Here is a 17,274-nt window from a genome sequence, read left to right as displayed (position 1 = left end):
ATACTCCCCTCCAGTTTAGTTGTATATCCTCACCTACAACAGTACAGAAGCATTAATGGACTTTCACATTCCATTAAGGCACTATTGCCCATGGGGTGAAAACCGCTTATATAGCATTAAAACAAAAGTGCTTCAAACTGTGCCATGATATGATTCAACAACTTTTTGAGTTGTGGCCAAGAGTGCACCTGAAAACAACTTGAGCTCAACCAACGCTCTTTTCTATTGACTACAAATTGAATATTTGCTTTCATTTCAATTGAATAAGCAATCTTCCTGAAATTCCAAAGCTTACACAAATATAACTTTTAATTAGCTTACATATTTTTGCCAATTAATTCCATTGACCCTAACCATTGTCCCCAACCAGTGACTTAAACCATTGATTTTGACAATTAATGCAGACCATTGACTCTAACCACTGATCCTACTAACTATAACCATTGATCTTAATCATCCAGTATAACCACTGACTCTAATAACTAACCTTAGTTACTGACCTTAGTCTTTGGCTCTGATCATTCATCTAGCAGTGGTGTTGAGCCTAATCAATAACCACACGACATAACCACTCACTCAAACGTTGCCTCTGGCTATTTGTAATGAGTACAGACCACAACCCTTACTGTAATTGCTGACCCGAACTATCTCAGTGATCTCAGTCACTGGCCCCAAGCAGTGACACCCCCCCCCCCCCCAGTCCAATGATCTGTCACTGGCCCCAAGCAGTGACCCCCCCCCCCCCGCAGTCCAATGATCTCAGTCAATGGCCCCCAAGCAGTGACCCCCCCCCAGTCCAATGATCTCAGTCACTGGCCCCCAAGCAGTGACCCCCCCCCCCAGCCCAATGATCTCAGTCACTGGCCCCAAGCAGTGACCCCCCCCAGTCCAATGATCTCAGTCACTGGCCCCAAGCAGTGACCCCCCCCAGTCCAATGATCTCAGTCACTGGCCCCAAGCAGTGACCCCCCCCAGTCCAATGATCTCAGTCACTGGCCCCAAGCAGTGACCCCCCCCCAGTCCAATAATCTCAGTCACTGGCCCCAAGCAGTGACCCCCCCCCCCCAGTCCAATAATCTCAGTCACTGGCCCCCAAGCACTGACCCCCCCCGAGTCCAATGATCTCAGTCACTGGCCCCCAAGCACTGACCCCCCCCGAGTCCAATGATCTCAGTCACTGGCCCCCAAGCACTGACCCCCCCCCACAGTCCAATGATCTCATTGGCCCCGCCCACTGGCTCCAACCGCCGATCTCAGTCACTGGCCCCGCCCACCGGCTTTGACCTCTACTCCAACCCCCGACGTGACAACTAAATGACGCAACAGCGAAAAACGACCGGCGATGACGTCACTCTCCGGCACGGCCGGATCACGTGACCCCTCAAAGGCGGCCAATGGTTGCGGGAGGAGACGTGGCGCCGCGCACCGGAAGTGGTCGTTGGTGTTTCCGGGACACGTCGCGGCCCGGGTTGATGGTCGGCGATGGAGACGGTGTTCGCGCTGCCATTCGCGCTGCTGGAGTGTCCCAACGTGAAGCTGAAGAAGCCGGGATGGCTCCACATGCCGTCTGCCATGACTGTGTACGCCTTGGTCATCATCTCCTACTTCCTGATCACCGGCGGTGAGTGAGCCAGTCCCGGGCTTGACCTTCGCCTCCCTGCTGACCCTCCTCCACCCTCTCCCCCCTCCCCCCTCCTCCTCCCCCTCCCCCCTCCCCCCTCCTCCTCCCCCCCTCCTCCTCCCCCCCTCCTCCTCCCCCCCTCCTCCTCCCCCCCTCCGCCTCTCCCCCTATCCCCCCTCTCCCCCCCTCCCCCACTCCCCATCCCCCCTACCCCCCCCCCACTCCATTTATCCCCCCAGGATTGATTCACGTTGATGCTGGGTGACCACAGTACCAGGCCACTCTGCTCTTTCACTCCCTTCCCCCTTACTGTTTCTGCACCTGTAGAAGACGGGGGCCGATCTCATTGAAACGTGTAAGGTCCGAAGAGGGCACAATAGGGTAGATGTGAGGTGGGGAGCTGTTGAATGATAAGTTATGAGATAAAGGTGCTGTCATTTTAAAAACTGAGGTGCGTAGGAATTTCTTCTTGCAAAGGGTGGTCAATCTCTTGAATTCTCTGCTCTGGAGTATTGTGGAGACTAGATGATTGGGGACATTTAACGAGCAGGTAGGTAATCTTTTGAAAGATTCGGGAATTGGGAGTTATGGGGAAGTGGTATAGGAGAGGAATGGAGGCCTTGGGCAGATCAGCCATGATCTTGTTGAGTGCCATGTGTTACTGAGGAGCTGAGTGGTCTATTGCTGCTATTTTCTTGTGCTTTCCTTAATATTGACAATAGCAAACATGGGTCACTTTCTGCCCCTGTCTTCCATCACTGCTTCTAAACTGTCAGACTACTTGACTGATCTCACATCCATTGCCAACTGCACTGAAGATTCGTCCATCTAAACATTGGGAAGACCAAACACGTCGTTTTTGGTCTTTGTCACACCCTGTTCCCAGGCTTAGACTCTCACCCCTCACACTGCCAAATGTTCGTAACAGATTGAACACCCATTTATCCCTGGTTCTATTCTTCCGATTCTTATAGTTGCCTAAAACTCTGCTGTCCATTTGCAGTAGTGTATCCCTGCGTTTGCTGACCTAGGCTGCATCCAGTTTCTTCTACATAACAAGACATGAGGCCATTCTCTCCCATGCAGTCGCATTAGTCCCATTCTCCATCCTCATTTCCCTGTATCCCACCAAGCTATGCTCTTTCATACCTGGCCATCAACTCCCTATTGATTCCTTTTGCCATTTGCCTACATTGAGGTAATTTGTAAAAGTCAGTGACCTACCAGCACGTTTTTGGGATGTGGGAGGAAACTGGAGCATCCTGAGGAAACCCATGTAGTCACAGAGAGAACTTATTCTGCACAGACAGCACCCAAGCTCAAGATCAAACCCGGTTGGAGCTGTGTGGCTACAGCACTAACTCTGTGCCACCATGTTGCCCACAAGCTAAACAACACCTCAGTTTTAAATTTCTCCTCCATAGTTTTGTCCCTGCCTAACTCTGCAGTCATTAACCCTCTGTAATATATCTATGTCCAATTGCTTGCATTAACATTGTTTTACCAAGGCCATAAGCTTTAAAATTCCTTTCCTAAACCTTTCTGCCTCTATATGTCTCTCAAAATTTCTCTTTGGTCACCTGCCCTAATATCTTCATTTGTGGATTAGAACACTACAGCACAGTACAGGCCCTTCGGCCCACGATGTTGTGCCAACATTTTATCCTGCTCTAAAATCTATCTAACCCTTCCCTCCCACAAAACACTCCATTTTTCAATCATTCATGTAGCTATCTAAAAGTTTCTTAAATGTCCCTAATGTATCTGCCCCCACAGCCTCTGCCAGCAGTGTGTTCCACACACCCACCACTCTCTGTGTAAATAAGAACTTACCTCTGACTCCTTATACCTTCCTCAAGTCACCTTAAAATTACGTCCCCTCACGTTAGCCATTTTCACCCTGGGAAAAGGTCTGACTGTCCACTCAATCTATGCTTCTTATCATCTTGTAGACCTCTATCAAGTCACCTCTCATTCTCCTCCTCTCCAAAGAGAAAAGCCCTAGCTTGCTCAACCTACTGTCATAAGACATGCCCTCCAATCCAGGCAGCATCCAGGTAAATCTCCTCTGCACACTCTCTAAAGCTTCCACATCCTTCCTATAAGGAGGCGACTAGAACTGAATGCAATACTCCAAGTGTAGTCTAACCAGAGTTCTATAGAGCTGCAACATCACCTCGCGGCTCTTGAACTCAAAACCCCGATTGATGAAGGCCAATACACCATGCACTTTTTTAACAACCCTATCAGCCTGCGCGGCAACCTTGAGGGATCTATAGATGTGGACCCCAAGATCCCTCTGTTCCTCCACACTGCTAAGAGTCCTGCCATTAACCTTGTATTCTGCCTTCAAATTCAATCTTCCAAAGTGTATCACTTCACACTTTTCTGGGTTGAACTCCATCTGCCACTTCTCAGCTCAGCTCTGCATCCTATCAATGTCCTGTTGTAATCTACAGCAACCTTCTATACTATCCACAACCCCACCAAGCTTCGTGCCATCAGCAAACTTACTAACCCACCCTTCCATTCCTCATCCAAGTCACTTATAAAAATCACAAAGACCAGTGGTCCCAGAACAGATCCCTGTGGAACACCACTGGTCACCGACCTCCAGTTAGAATATACTCCATCTACAACCACCATCTGTCATCTATGAGTGAGCCAATTCTGAATCCACACAGCCAAGTTTCCCTGGATCCCATGTCTCCTGACTTTCTGAATGAGACCTCCATGAGGAACCTTATCAAACGCCTTACTAAAGTCTACGTACACCACATCCACTGCTCTACCTTCATCGATGTGCTTTGGTGTAACCTTTTTGGTTGACAACACTCCTGTAAAGTTCCTTGATCAACATTAAAGTTGGTCTGTCAATGGAATCATTTGTTGTTTTACTCAATTTGCCATTGATGTTTATTTTGATATTTTTTGAAGTAATTAGTCTCTTGTCCTTTGCAATGGCGCTGTAAAATTCTGAGGCTGAGGCCTGACTTCACTAAGGAATACTTTGAAGTTAAACTCTGAGGGAATATGTCCCAGATAGTGAGCCAAGTCAACTCTGAATTCAACCCGTAACAATGTCAGTTCTTGACAGGTCTTTAACAGTAACATTGGACTGCAGTTACTAGTGTCTAATCAATGGTTTTTAATTTGGTTTCAAACTTGTGAAATTTCAAAAGATTTAACCATAAATGTAAACTACAGGTCCTATGTAGAAATCACCTTGTATTTTCCACTCTTCTATGTTCATATTCATTTCATACCCATTGGTTGTGGATTGGGCACTGCTACAGTCTGAAGTGCTCAACTATTGTAAAATTTATGTTCAAGAAATTTTTGAAGTTTTCCTAAAAAGAACAATCAGTTCTGATGAAGAGTTGTTGACCTAAAACATTAACTGTTTCTGTTTCCACAAATGTTGCGCTGTTTGGTGAATGTTTCCAGCATTTTCGGTTTTTATTTAAAATTTCCAGAATCTGCAGTTTGTTTTTGATTTTCAAGTCAAAATGAAGGTGGGATTTATTTAAATTAGGCTGCAGTCTGATGCTTAATTCCTGCAGGTACTTGTCCATCAGCCTGAATGGTTAATTTTGGTACCCTGCTTCAGCAGCGATAATCTGGAACGTTTCCAGTCTTTTATCGCTTTAAACACTGTCTTTACCAACTCAGCTTTCGGAGGAGTCTGTGCTAAGAACTTGCCTTCGGCACTGATTCTGGGAAAAATGGATTTATAATTGGACTAATCAAGCCATGCTGGATAGGTATTCTTGTTAGGACAGAGAGGGAAATACTTAACAGAAACAGAAATGCTGGAAGAACTCAGCCAGTCAAGCAGCATCTGTGGAAAGAGAAACTCGTTAAAAATTTGGATCAGAGATCTTTCCTTGGGGAAATATTTAGCTTGGCTGCTTTTCACCATCCATGGGTGAATAGTCTATACAGTAGTAATGTACTCTGGCAATGACTCCAGAATGAATGATATAGTATATGTTGAAAGAGCCGATTATCAAAGAGGAAGGAATTTTCATGACTTGAAATTGTCAGTGTTGGGATTGGTTTAGATAATTTAATTTTATTGTGAGTGAAACATTTAGAGTAGAAACTAAGTGAGGAGTACTGGAGAGGTCTTATTTGCTGCTGTGTTCATAAAGATTTTTGAAATTTTTAGGTATCATTTATGATGTGATTGTGGAGCCACCCAGTGTGGGGTCGATGACAGATGAACATGGCCACCAAAGGCCTGTCGCATTCTTAGCGTACAGGTATGACTGAAATACCACCCTAGTCATTTCGATTTCTCTTGCCATTTTACTCCTTTTTCTCTGTTAATGGCTTTGATTTTTCTTTGGGTTTATGATTTCACAGGTGCTAGATGCCCTCTGAATTACATACTAAATGGACATTAATATTGAATTATATTTTATCCTTGGCAGTTTGCAGATTTTTCTGGCTTGACCACATCAGAATTAAGCTATGTAATGTTCTGTTTTTCTGCACATAAAAGCAGGGCTGTTGAAATTTCTCTGTGATCATTAATGATAATGGCTGATTTTCTCTGTGTGGAAATGTTCATTATGTCTTATTTTGATTATGCTTCTACTTCAACTTAAATTATTGTGAATGACTCAAAGGTACTGAGCCCTGTTGTGCTTGGGAATCAAATTTTGGGTTACTTTTGGTTTGTAAAGTTCAGCTCTTGATGGATAAACTGCAGGGTCAGGAGGACAAACCCTTGTTACAGAATCAACATTTAGCTGATTTCCCTGTCCCCACCGCCCTTTTGCCCACACATCTTGATTTCTTTTAGAATCTATTTAATTTTAAGAAATTGATGTGCAAGATTAAAAGCTGCCTTTTTAGGATCGAAACACAACTGAGGCTTACATAATTTAGTCAAATAGTATTTTATTAATGCGAGTAAGTGTAATGGGCAAGAGATTTATGATTTTGTCATGTTTTATTTTTGTACAGTAGACGGTCAGCCATCTGGCATCCATGGGGAATGCAGGTTGCATGAGAATTGCTCAAAGAAATTTACTGTGTCACATGCTAGTGCTCTATGCATAAACCTTATAAGTAAATTGTTGAACTATGTCATCTTTTTAATAGCAATGTTTTACACAACAATTCTGTATTTTAAGGCTAAACAAAAACATTGATATAAAATACAGTAAAATAAATCAAATAAATGACTGTATTCGCCATCACATGAAGTGCTAAATCTTCAAAGAGCGTGTTGTTGCTAATCAACCTACAACTGCATTGCTCTTGTGTATAAATGTAAATAAAAAATGCCTTTTCACTCTTAATTTGCTTAACATTTGACATAAAGTTCGCTGAGCTTATTTAGGCTATGCATAGACTATGACATGTTGCCTTGCCTGCCACTTAATTCTTAATATCAAAAGGGCAATGCCATTTACTTATGAACACACCTGAGGGACTGAGGGTGAGCTGCTGTGCTGTAGGTTGTTGGGAGATGGTACATGAACAAAATCACATTGGAACCTGCTGTGCCAAATTCAAATTTGCATCTTTGGCGGGGGAAAAAGTATGAAATTGCTTAGTATTGTTAGAAATTTTTGCTGGTTGAATGAGAATTCGGGATGCGTGAATATCAGATAAACAAGAGTTTACTGTATCTTGTTTTGGCATGTAGGTGTTAAGTTATGTACCCATTGTAATTAGGAGGCATTAATGTTTATTATGATGTTTAATCAAAGATCATGAGAATTAGGATTGGATCTGTCTCTACTTCATAGAACAAAAATCCTTTCATTGAAGTGTCAGAGTAGCTTCAGTGTTTGTGGTTACTTGTACGCGTGTTCTTTAATTTGGAGCCACAGCAGATTGAAACTAATGTTATTTTCTTTCTACTTTTTTTTATATAGAGTGAATGGACAATACATTATGGAAGGTCTTGCTTCTAGTTTTCTGTTTACAATGGGAGGTCTGGGGTTTATAATCTTGGATCGCTCAAATGCACCCAATATTCCAAAACTGAATAGATTCCTGCTTCTGTTCATTGGCTTCGTCAGTGTCCTATTGAGCTTTTTCATGGCCAGAGTCTTTATGAGAATGAAATTGCCGTAAGTAATAATCTTCCAATCTGTTACAAATACTGACCATGTTGCATTTATATCTGAATATTAATTACTGCTGTTTTTTTTTCTTGAATTGTCTGAATATATTTTAACCTTGATAGTTTAGAGTTTGACAATTTCCATTCAAGGAAAATTATCCAGCTACCTTCTATGAACAGGTCTAACACAAGTGGGGACAGTGTATCTGTAATATAATGTGAGAATGGGAATTATATATAGCTTATAGCAGGCTTTGATGATCAAGGACTAATATTTATGCCCTGCACCATAAGAATGAGATTCTATTTTCCATCTGAGGCAATTTCTAGGATCCAATTGAGTGTAGGTATACCTATCTAATGTAAATATAATTCCTGGCTGTTACAAAATCTGTACAGAGGTGAGTTGTCTCCTCCTGAGAAAATTATTCTCAAGTTGCTGATTAGAATATAAGGTTTATCTATGTTCCTTGACCCTGTTGTGTACACTGGCAATTACTGCAGGACGTGGAAGAGCCAGTTGAGATTTTTACCGTCTTTAGGTGAAGAGCATGAGAAGTAGGAGTGGTAGGCTATTTCCTCTCCTATCTGCCTGCTCTCCTATATGGTGAGATTATAGCAGATTTTACCTCAGTGGCACTTTCTTTGCACTAACCCTGCATCCCTTGATTCCCTTAATATCAAAAATCTTTCTTTCTCTTTTTTTTGAATGTACTCTACAACTCTCTTGTATAGAGAATTTTGAAGATTCTCTACCCCGAGTGAGGAAATATCTTCACATCTTGAATTGCTGAACTCTGATTTTGAAAGTGCATTCATTAATTTTCGACACCATGGTAACGACATCAAGACTGTCAAGCCCTTAGGAATTTTGTACGTTCCAGTGTGATCACCTCCAGAGAGTATAGGCCCAGTCTGCTTAGATTCACTTTGTGCGTGAAACCCACCAACCCAGGAATTAATCTGGTGAACCTTTGCAGCACTTCCTGTGTCGTAGGTACATCCTTCAGTAGGGAGATCAGACCTATATATATTCCAGATGTGATCTCACCAGGGCTGTATATAATTGGACTAATACTCTTGTACTCAAATCTTTTGCAAATAAGGCCAATATACAGCTTGACTTTGTAATTGCTTACTGAATCTGTATGTTAGCTTCCAGTGATATACGTGCAAGAATACCCAGGTCCTTCTGAACATCAACATCCCACTATTTAAAAAGTATCCTGCTTTTTTTATTTTTCTTCTACAAAAGTGGATGTTCACATTTTTCCACTTTGTATTCCAGCTTCCATGTCCTTGCCCATTCATTTGCCCTGCGTATATGCCCCCAAAACTTTTCTGTATCCTCCTCACAGCTCACACTGATAACAAGCTTTGCATAGTCAGTAAATTGGATACTGTGCGCTATATTCTCTTATCCAAATCACAGACTGAACAGTACTGATCTCTGTGGCATGTCACTGGTCACAGCATCCCAAGCCAAAACAAAACCTGTTTATTCCTTTTTTGTAGCATTTAACCAATCCTTAGTCCACGCTGGTGTATTATACCCAATACTGTGCATTCTAATTTTGTTTGATGACCTCTTGTGGCACTTCCTCAAAGTCCTTCTGAAAGTACAAATACACCACAAATAAATGATTAATTAAATAAAGGCCAGCATGACAGGGCAGGTGGGAACAGATGGAAACTATCGTGATCCAAGGCAACCACATCTGCAGTGGGTATCTGCAGCTCAAGCTACTTCGGTTCAGAGCTGGAGTAAGATTTGGATGCATCAGAGAGGGGGACAGATATCTGGGCACTTCGTTCCACCCCCTTTACATAAAGTATTGCAGCATTGGTCATTTGAGGCATGGGACTATAATTGGCGCATGTATGGGGATCCAGAAGACTGACGGAGCCTTGGCCCTTGTTTGTCCAACAGGCGAGCAGTTCTTGCAATCTTGTAGATGAGAGATTGCAGGGAGAATGAGCAAACTGGCCCCCTGTACTACAATGTGAAAGACTGGTGGGAGAAATGGGTTTTGGTTCATGGGATACTGGTACTAGGACTCTAAAGGTGGCACCCCCTTTCCAGTTTAGAAGAATAAGAAGTGATCGCATTGAAACTTAGAACATTCTCACATGGAATGACGGAGCAGATGCAGGGACAATGTTTCCCTGGGCGAGGTATCTGGATTCATGAGTCCCAGTCTCAGAATAAGTAGTTGGCCATTCAGGACAAAGATGAAAAATTTCTTTGCCGAAGGCAATGAATTGATGGAATATGCTCCTCGAGGGCTGTAGAGGTTTTGTTGTTGACTTGAGCTTATTTACTCTAGAAAGGCAGTGTAAGCTAATGCTATTGAATATCAATTTTTAATTTTTTTTCCAGAGGTTACTTGATGGGCTAATTTCAAGTTTGAAGATCTAAAACTGCAGTTCAGAGTGGAGCAACAGACTCAAAACTGCAATTAAAAAATGTGATATGGACACGGACATTTGTAAAGAAAACAATAAATATGTTTTTACAACAAGTGTTGTTACATATGGTGGTGTAGCTTTATTAGCTACTGAACTGAATCAATTCAAAGATAACTGCCAATTGTTAGTTTCACTATTTGTAGAGTAGTAGGGAGAGGAGTCTGCATGCTCAGCCTGTGTTTTGCGATAGCTGACTAAAAAAGAAAGCATCATCTGTACAGTGCCCTTCCTAATCTCAGGATGTTCCAAAGTGCTTTGTCACCACTGAAGAGTTGTCACTGTTGTAATACAGCAAAACAGCAGCTAATTTCTGCACAGCAAGGACATGTGGCAACATAAAAATGATAATACCTATTCTGGTGATATTGGTCAAGGGACAAATATTAGCTTGGATACCAGTGGGAACTTTCCATTTGTTCATAATGGGGTGATGGGGACTTCTGTGCCAAAAGATGGTGCCACCAGTAGCGCAGCACCAAAATTCCAGCATGTATTATATGTTCATGTCACTGGAGTGGAACTTGTACTCAAACTCTCTGAGGCAAGATTGCTACCTGCTGAGCTACAGCTAACTAACAGGCTGCCCTTCTACAAATGTTAAGAAAAGAATGTTGTTTGGAATATTGCATTTATTTTAATCACTTATTTCTGAAAGAATTATTTTTTTTAATTGCACAAAACTGTTAATTAAAATCATTGCCTGTTGGAACTCTTTGTGGTGCAGGCTGTCTAGCGCATTGAACATTACACTTTTGTAATAAAATTGCAGAGCTGAATTCTGATCGTGACTTAAATATTGCGAGATCTTGATTTTTGCGAAACTGCTTTGGTAAATGAAGTTTAAAATGATCGGCTTGAATTGGTTGCCATCTAATTCTGTAAAAATGCTGGTTAGATTTTCAGAAGAGAATGTAGGCGAGTGATACTGGTATTGAATTTGTACATTAAATTCACATTTCTGTTCCCATACAAATAATGGAAAAGGTCAACTTTTATTTGCTGTAAAATCATACTTCGGAAATTTAGTCAGTTGAATGAAAAACAAGATTGCATGGGCCCATCTATGAAAGTGGGAAACTTGTAGGAGAAAGTATACGAAGAATCTTGCCTATAATTCTCTTGAAAAATGAAGCAATTGCTTTTCTTGTCTGCCTCACTTCATGGTGTGGTGTTGTTTCAGGTCTGCAATTGAGTGGTGCAATTCATTTCATAATTTTCCCCATAAGTATTTTTCTTAGAAAGGGAAATACTCAGAACTTTCATTCATATACAAAAATAAAAAGGTGTAACGACTCACCGCACCGGCATCGAACTGGCTCCTGACATCGCGAACGTCGTCGGAGGCCCCAATCCAAGATGGCGCGGGGCGCTCCTCCTTCCCCATCGTTGGGCTAGGAAAGCCCACGCGCGGGAAGGTCAGGTGACCCGTGCGTGACGTCAGCACGGGAAGTTTTTGGATATTAAAGGCGCACCACGCCCCTGTTGTTCATTCGACTTCTGATTTAGAACCAGCGACTGTGTGTCCTCATTTCGTAGTGTGTAGCTGGCCACTACATTAGTGACCCCGATGGGCCCAAACGTTTCTGGACCCACGATGTCTGCACAACAAGAGGTACAGGCAGTAGTCCTTAAACTGCCCACCTTTTGGACCCTCAGGACCCGTGTCTGGTTCGACCAGGCCGAGGCCCAGTTCCAGATTCGCCAGATCACCAGGGACGACACCAAGTACTATTATGTGGTGAGCGCCCTCGACCAAGACACTGCAGCCCACCTTGAGGACTTCATCCAGGCGCCCTGGGAGGAGGAGAAGTACGATAAGTTCAAGACCCTCCTTCTCGAGACTTTCGGCCTTTCCCGACGCGAAGGGGCCTCCCGCCTCCTCCACCTCGATGGGTTGGGCGACAGACCCCCCTCTGCACTCATGAACGAGATGTTGGCCCTGGCAGATGGGCACAAACCCTGCCTGATGTTTGAGCAGGCCTTCCTGGAGCAGTTACCCGACGACATCCACCTGCTCCTGGTGGATGCCAATTTCAGCGACCCCTGGAAGGTGGCCGCCTGGGCGGATGTCCTTTGGTGGGTGAAAAAGGAGAGTGGGGCGTACGTCGAGCGCGTTGCCATGCCACGTACCCAGCGGCCCAGCAGGCCAGACCCGGCAGTCAAATGCACCCCACCCACCACCAGGTCTGAGACACCGACCGACCAATGGTGTTTCTACCACCAGCGGTGGGGCGCTGATGCTTGTAGACGCCGGCCACCATGCAGGTTTCTGGGAAACGCCGGAGCCAGCCGCCGCTGATGGCTACGGCGGCTGGCCACCCGGATAGCCTCTTGCATGTGTGGGACAGGCGTTTCGGACGTTGGTTCCTAGTGGACACCGGAGCCAAAGTCAGCGTCATGCCTTCCAACAGCCATGAGACTCGCAGCTGCACACCAGGACCCGCCCTCAGAGCTGCCAACAGCAGCGCCATTGGGACCTTTGGCACCCATTTGGTACACCTCCAGTTTGGCACCTGCAACTTTACTTGGAAGTTCATCCTGGCTGCCGTTGCGTAACCACTCCTTGGGGCAGACTTCCTTTGCGCCAACAGTCTGCTGGTTGACCTGCGGGATAAGCGTTTGGTACATGCCAGGACCTTCCAAACGTTCTCGTTGGGTGAGGCCAAGCTACTGGCCCCACACCTTGACTCCGTCACCACGTCGAGTAAGGAGTTTGCCAGGGTCCTGGCAGAGTTCCCGTCCGTACTAACGCCGCAGTTCTCCACCACCTTGCCCAAGCACGGCGTCCAGCATCACATCCCCACCTAGGGCCCTCCCCTCCACGCCCGCGCCAGGCGGCTACCCCCTGGACAAGCTCTGCCTCGCGAAAGAGGAATTCAAAAAAATGGAGGAGTTGGGGATCATCCACAGGTCGGACAGCCCATGGGCTTCTCCGCTATACATGGTCCCCAAGGCAGCCAGAGGCTGGCGACCCTATGGCGATTACCGACACCTCAACAACATTACTACCCCGGACCGGTACCCCGTGCAGCATATTCAGGACTTCGCTGCCAACCTGCATGGGCAGTCCATTTTTTGCAAGGTTGGCCTTGTCCGCGGGTATCACCAGATCGCGGTGCATCCAGACGACATTCCCAAGACGGCGCTGATCACACCTTTCAGCCTCTTTGAATTCGTCCGGATGCCCTTCGTTCTCAAGAACGCTGCTCAGTTCTTCCAATGACTGATGGACGTGGTCGGGCATGACTTTGACTTCGCCTTCATATACCTCGATGACATCTTGATCGCCAGCAGCAGCCGCCAGGAACATTTCACGCACCTCCGCCAACTCGTTTCTTGCCTGAGGGATTTCGGCCTGACCATCAACCCAGCCAAATGCCAATTTGGGCTTGAGACAATCGATTTCCTGGGCCATCGGATTCACAAACGTGGCACCACGCCCCTGCCTGCAAAGGTCGACGCCATCCGCCATTTCGGCAGACCCACCTCCATCAAGGGCCTGCAGGAATTCCTCGGTATGGTAAACTTTTATCACCGGTTCATACCATCCACGGCCTGCATCATGCGCCTGTTGTTTGCTCTCCTGTCAGGCGGAAGCAAGGACATTGTTTGGTCGGAAGAGGCTCACACTGCGTTCGTCAAAACCAAGCAGGCCTTGGCGGACGCGGTCGTGTTGGTCCATCCTCGTATGGACGTCCCGACTGCCCTCACGGTCGACGCCTCCAGCACAGCAGTCGGAGGCTTTCTAGAGCAGCTTATTGAAGGGCGTTGGCAACCGCTGGTGTTCTTCAGCAGGCGCCTTCGACCACCAGAGCTCAAATATAGTGCCTTCGACTGCGAGCTGTTGGCGTTGTACCTGGCCATCAGACACTTCCGATACTACTTGGAGGGTAGGCCGTTTACAGCTTTCACCGACCACAAGCTGTTGACCTTTGCTTTCAACAAGGTCTCAGATCCCTGGCCAGCACGGCAGCAGCGGCACTTGTCGTACATCTCAGAGTTCACCACTGACGTCCGCCATCTGTCTGGGAAAGAGAACGTGGTCGCGGATGCACTGTCACGGCCCACCATCCAAGTTTTGTCCCGGGGGTGGATTTCGGCGCCTTGGTGGAGGCACGGCGAACGGACATGGAGATGCTCAGCTATCGCACCGCATTCTCGGGCCTGCAACTGCAAGACCTACTGGTAGGCCCCGGTGAGCGCACCCTGCTCTGCGATATCTCCACAAGTAGACCCCACCCCATCATCCCAGCTGCCTGGGGCCGACGGGTGTTTGATGCCATCCACAGCCTTGCACACCCATCCATCTGGACTACTGTCCGGATGGTGTCCGACAAGTTCGTCTGGCATGGCCTGCGTAAACAGGTTTCTGAAAGGGCCCGGTCCTACACACACTGCCAGACCTCGAAAGTACAGCAGCATGTGAAGGCCCCCCTGCAGGATCTTCAACCTACCCACCGGAGGTTCGACCATATCCATGTTGACCTGGTCGGCCCCCTCCCAGTCTTCCGAGGAGCGCGGTACCTCCTCATGATTGTCGACCGTTTTACCTGCTGGCCTGAAGCCATTCCCCTCGCAGACACCTCCACCCAGTCCTGTGCACGGGCCCTTTTGTCAACTTGGGTGGCCCGTTTCTGTGTCCCGGCACATATCACCTCAGACAGGAGCTCAATTCACCTCCGGCCTGTGGTCTGCCGTCGCCGACTTGTGGGGTTCCCGGATCCACCTCACCACTGCCTATCACCCGTGATCCAATGGGCTAGTGGAGAGGTTCCATTGACACCTGAAGTCGGCGCTCGTGGCGAACTCCCCTGGGTCCTGCTGGGGATACGCACCGCGCCAAAAGAGGACCTGCGTGCCTCGTCCGTGGAGAATATTCAGTGGGCCTCAATTAAAATTACTAACCACCTTAAAATCAAATATTGGAAAGATGCACAAGGTACTTTTAAACTAATGACCAGCTGGAAGTCTTTGTAAGTTAACACTCATACCAGACTCTCTACCAGCCCCTCGGGGGCCAGAGGAAGAACCTGCCGTGGCGCTCGACCGGCTGCGCGAGCAGCTTGGAAACCTGGCCCCGATACCCACCTCGTGACATGGATAGGCCCCGACCCGTATGCTGACTTCCCTCCAAGACTGTAAGTTTGTCTTCGTCAGGAGGGGCACACACCAAACACCGCTGCAGCGGCCGTACGAATGGCCATTCCGGGTCGTCAGGAACAATGGGTCTACGTTCGTGCTGGACATTGGGGGGCACGAGGAGGTTTTTACAATTGACCGGCTGAAGCCGGCTCACTTGGACCTGGACCAACCCGTGGTGGTCCAGCGAGCACGACGCAGGGGCAGGCCACCCAAGTCATAGTTTATTTAATTCTGGTTTTTGTGATGGTATCGCAGGTTCTGGGAGGGGTTTATGTAGCGACTCACCGCACCGGCATCGCGAACGTCGTCGGAGGCCCCGATTCAAGATGGCGCGGGGTCCTCCTCCTTCCCCATCGTCAGGCTAGGAAAGCCTGCGCACGGGAAGGTCAGGTGACCTGCACGTGACGTCAGAGCGGGAACTGTAGCGCGGGAAGTTTTTGGATATTAAAGGCACACCGCACCCCTGTCGTTCATTTGACTTCTGATTTCGAACCAGCGACACTCTGTCTTCATTTCGTAGTGTGTAGCTGGCCGCTACAGAGGATATTTTTTGAGAATGTAATACAATGTAAAACCTAAAGCTTATTAGTCTTCAATGTGGCATTTGTACAACATTCAACTTTCTGTGGGTGGGGTGCGGGGGAAGAGGGAGAAGCATTAAACGATGTGCTGCTGCCTCGGCTTCAGCTGCTTGTGTTCAGTCCTGACCTTGGATGCTGTTTGTGTGGGGTTTGAATGTTTTTTTTGTGACTGCATTTGGTTTCCTGTGGGTGTTCTGCTTTTTTTCTTCCCCCACATCCCAAAGATCTGTGGATTAGTAGATAAATTTGATGCTGTAAATTTCCCCTAATGTAGGTGAATACAGGAGAATTGGGTGGGACTTGATGGGCATATGAGAGAGGATAGGTTACAGGGAAATAAGAGGAGGAATGGGATTGCTCTGGGAGCCAGCAGAGATTTGGTTGGCCAGGTGGCTGTCCCTTGTGTCGTAAAAAGGTATGAGGTATTAAAAATTTCCTCTCTCTTCTCAAAGGCAAAATTGTATTATAACCCTTAGGCTGGGACTAGTAAGTAACATTATTGAGTGGTGGATGGTCAGCACAGACTCAGTGGGCCAAAGGGCCTTGCTGTATCTCTCTCTGACCTTCCTGGCACAGCATTTCAGTTGCGCCCTAGTAACTTGAGTTTTTAACTCGATTTATGCCTGTGTCCATTATTTGTTGACTTGTGTTTTGAATGTTATAGCCCTGGAGGTTTTAACTGTTCTTGGCAGTGTGGCTTCATTGATGGATAAATTTAAAATCTGAATATCGCGATCCCAGTTTAGCATTGAATAGTGAACTGTGGATTAAAACAAATGTGGAATTAAACTTTACATGTAATCTGTGTGAGGCTGTGGTATTTTGCCTAATTACCCTTTCAAGCGAAAGGATTAGAGACCACTTTTGTCAGCACCAGCAGTCCTTGGAAATGTGCAAAACAAAAATTTAATTTGTGAACCTGGGCAGCTCTGAAGGATATTTGGTGTGAAAGCACCAGAGCCAAGCCCTCTCCTGTAGCCCACTGCCCAACTCTGAAAATGGGTGAAAGAAAAGCAATTAGAATATTAATCTATTGATTTAGTTTATGGTCATCAGACCAGAACCCTATATGGTTTGTTCGGCCTTGTGCACTTCATTCATGGTGACCACTTGCTATATTTATTAATTTTTTTTAAAGCGAGCTGTTGAATGTGCTGCATGCTGGTGCTTGTGGGTCAGGTGCAGAGTAAAATCCCAGCTTTGTCCTGAGCTGCTATAATGAGGAGACTAAAAATTTGATAAAGTCCTCTGGCCTGGTGAGGAAGAATACCCAGGTCCTCCACTCCTTACTAAGCATGACCAAAGAGTCAGTCCCTGTTTCTCCCTCCCCTTGTCTATGTGTCTACCCATCCAGCTTACGTACTGGATAGTGGGTG

At 46.2% G+C, this 17,274-nt stretch overlaps 1 protein-coding gene across 1 annotated transcript; it reads left to right on the top strand.

Annotated features, from left to right (window-relative positions):
* The first annotated feature begins 1,417 nt into the window (after positions 1 to 1,417).
* Positions 1,418 to 10,969, top strand: ostc (oligosaccharyltransferase complex subunit). The gene is made up of 4 exons (XM_052010093.1): positions 1,418 to 1,621; positions 5,793 to 5,886; positions 7,516 to 7,713; positions 10,087 to 10,969. The coding sequence occupies exons 1-4, from the start codon at positions 1,483 to 1,485 to the stop codon at positions 10,103 to 10,105; spliced, it is 450 nt and encodes a 149-aa protein (XP_051866053.1). The 5' UTR covers positions 1,418 to 1,482; the 3' UTR covers positions 10,106 to 10,969.
* The last annotated feature ends 6,305 nt before the right edge of the window (positions 10,970 to 17,274 follow it).

Source organism: Pristis pectinata, chromosome 2 (genome assembly GCF_009764475.1).
Source record: "Pristis pectinata isolate sPriPec2 chromosome 2, sPriPec2.1.pri, whole genome shotgun sequence".
Classification (NCBI taxonomy): domain Eukaryota; kingdom Metazoa; phylum Chordata; class Chondrichthyes; order Rhinopristiformes; family Pristidae; genus Pristis; species Pristis pectinata.
The sequence above is the reverse complement of the archived record's forward strand: the minus strand, read 5'-3'. Positions and strand labels throughout refer to the sequence as shown.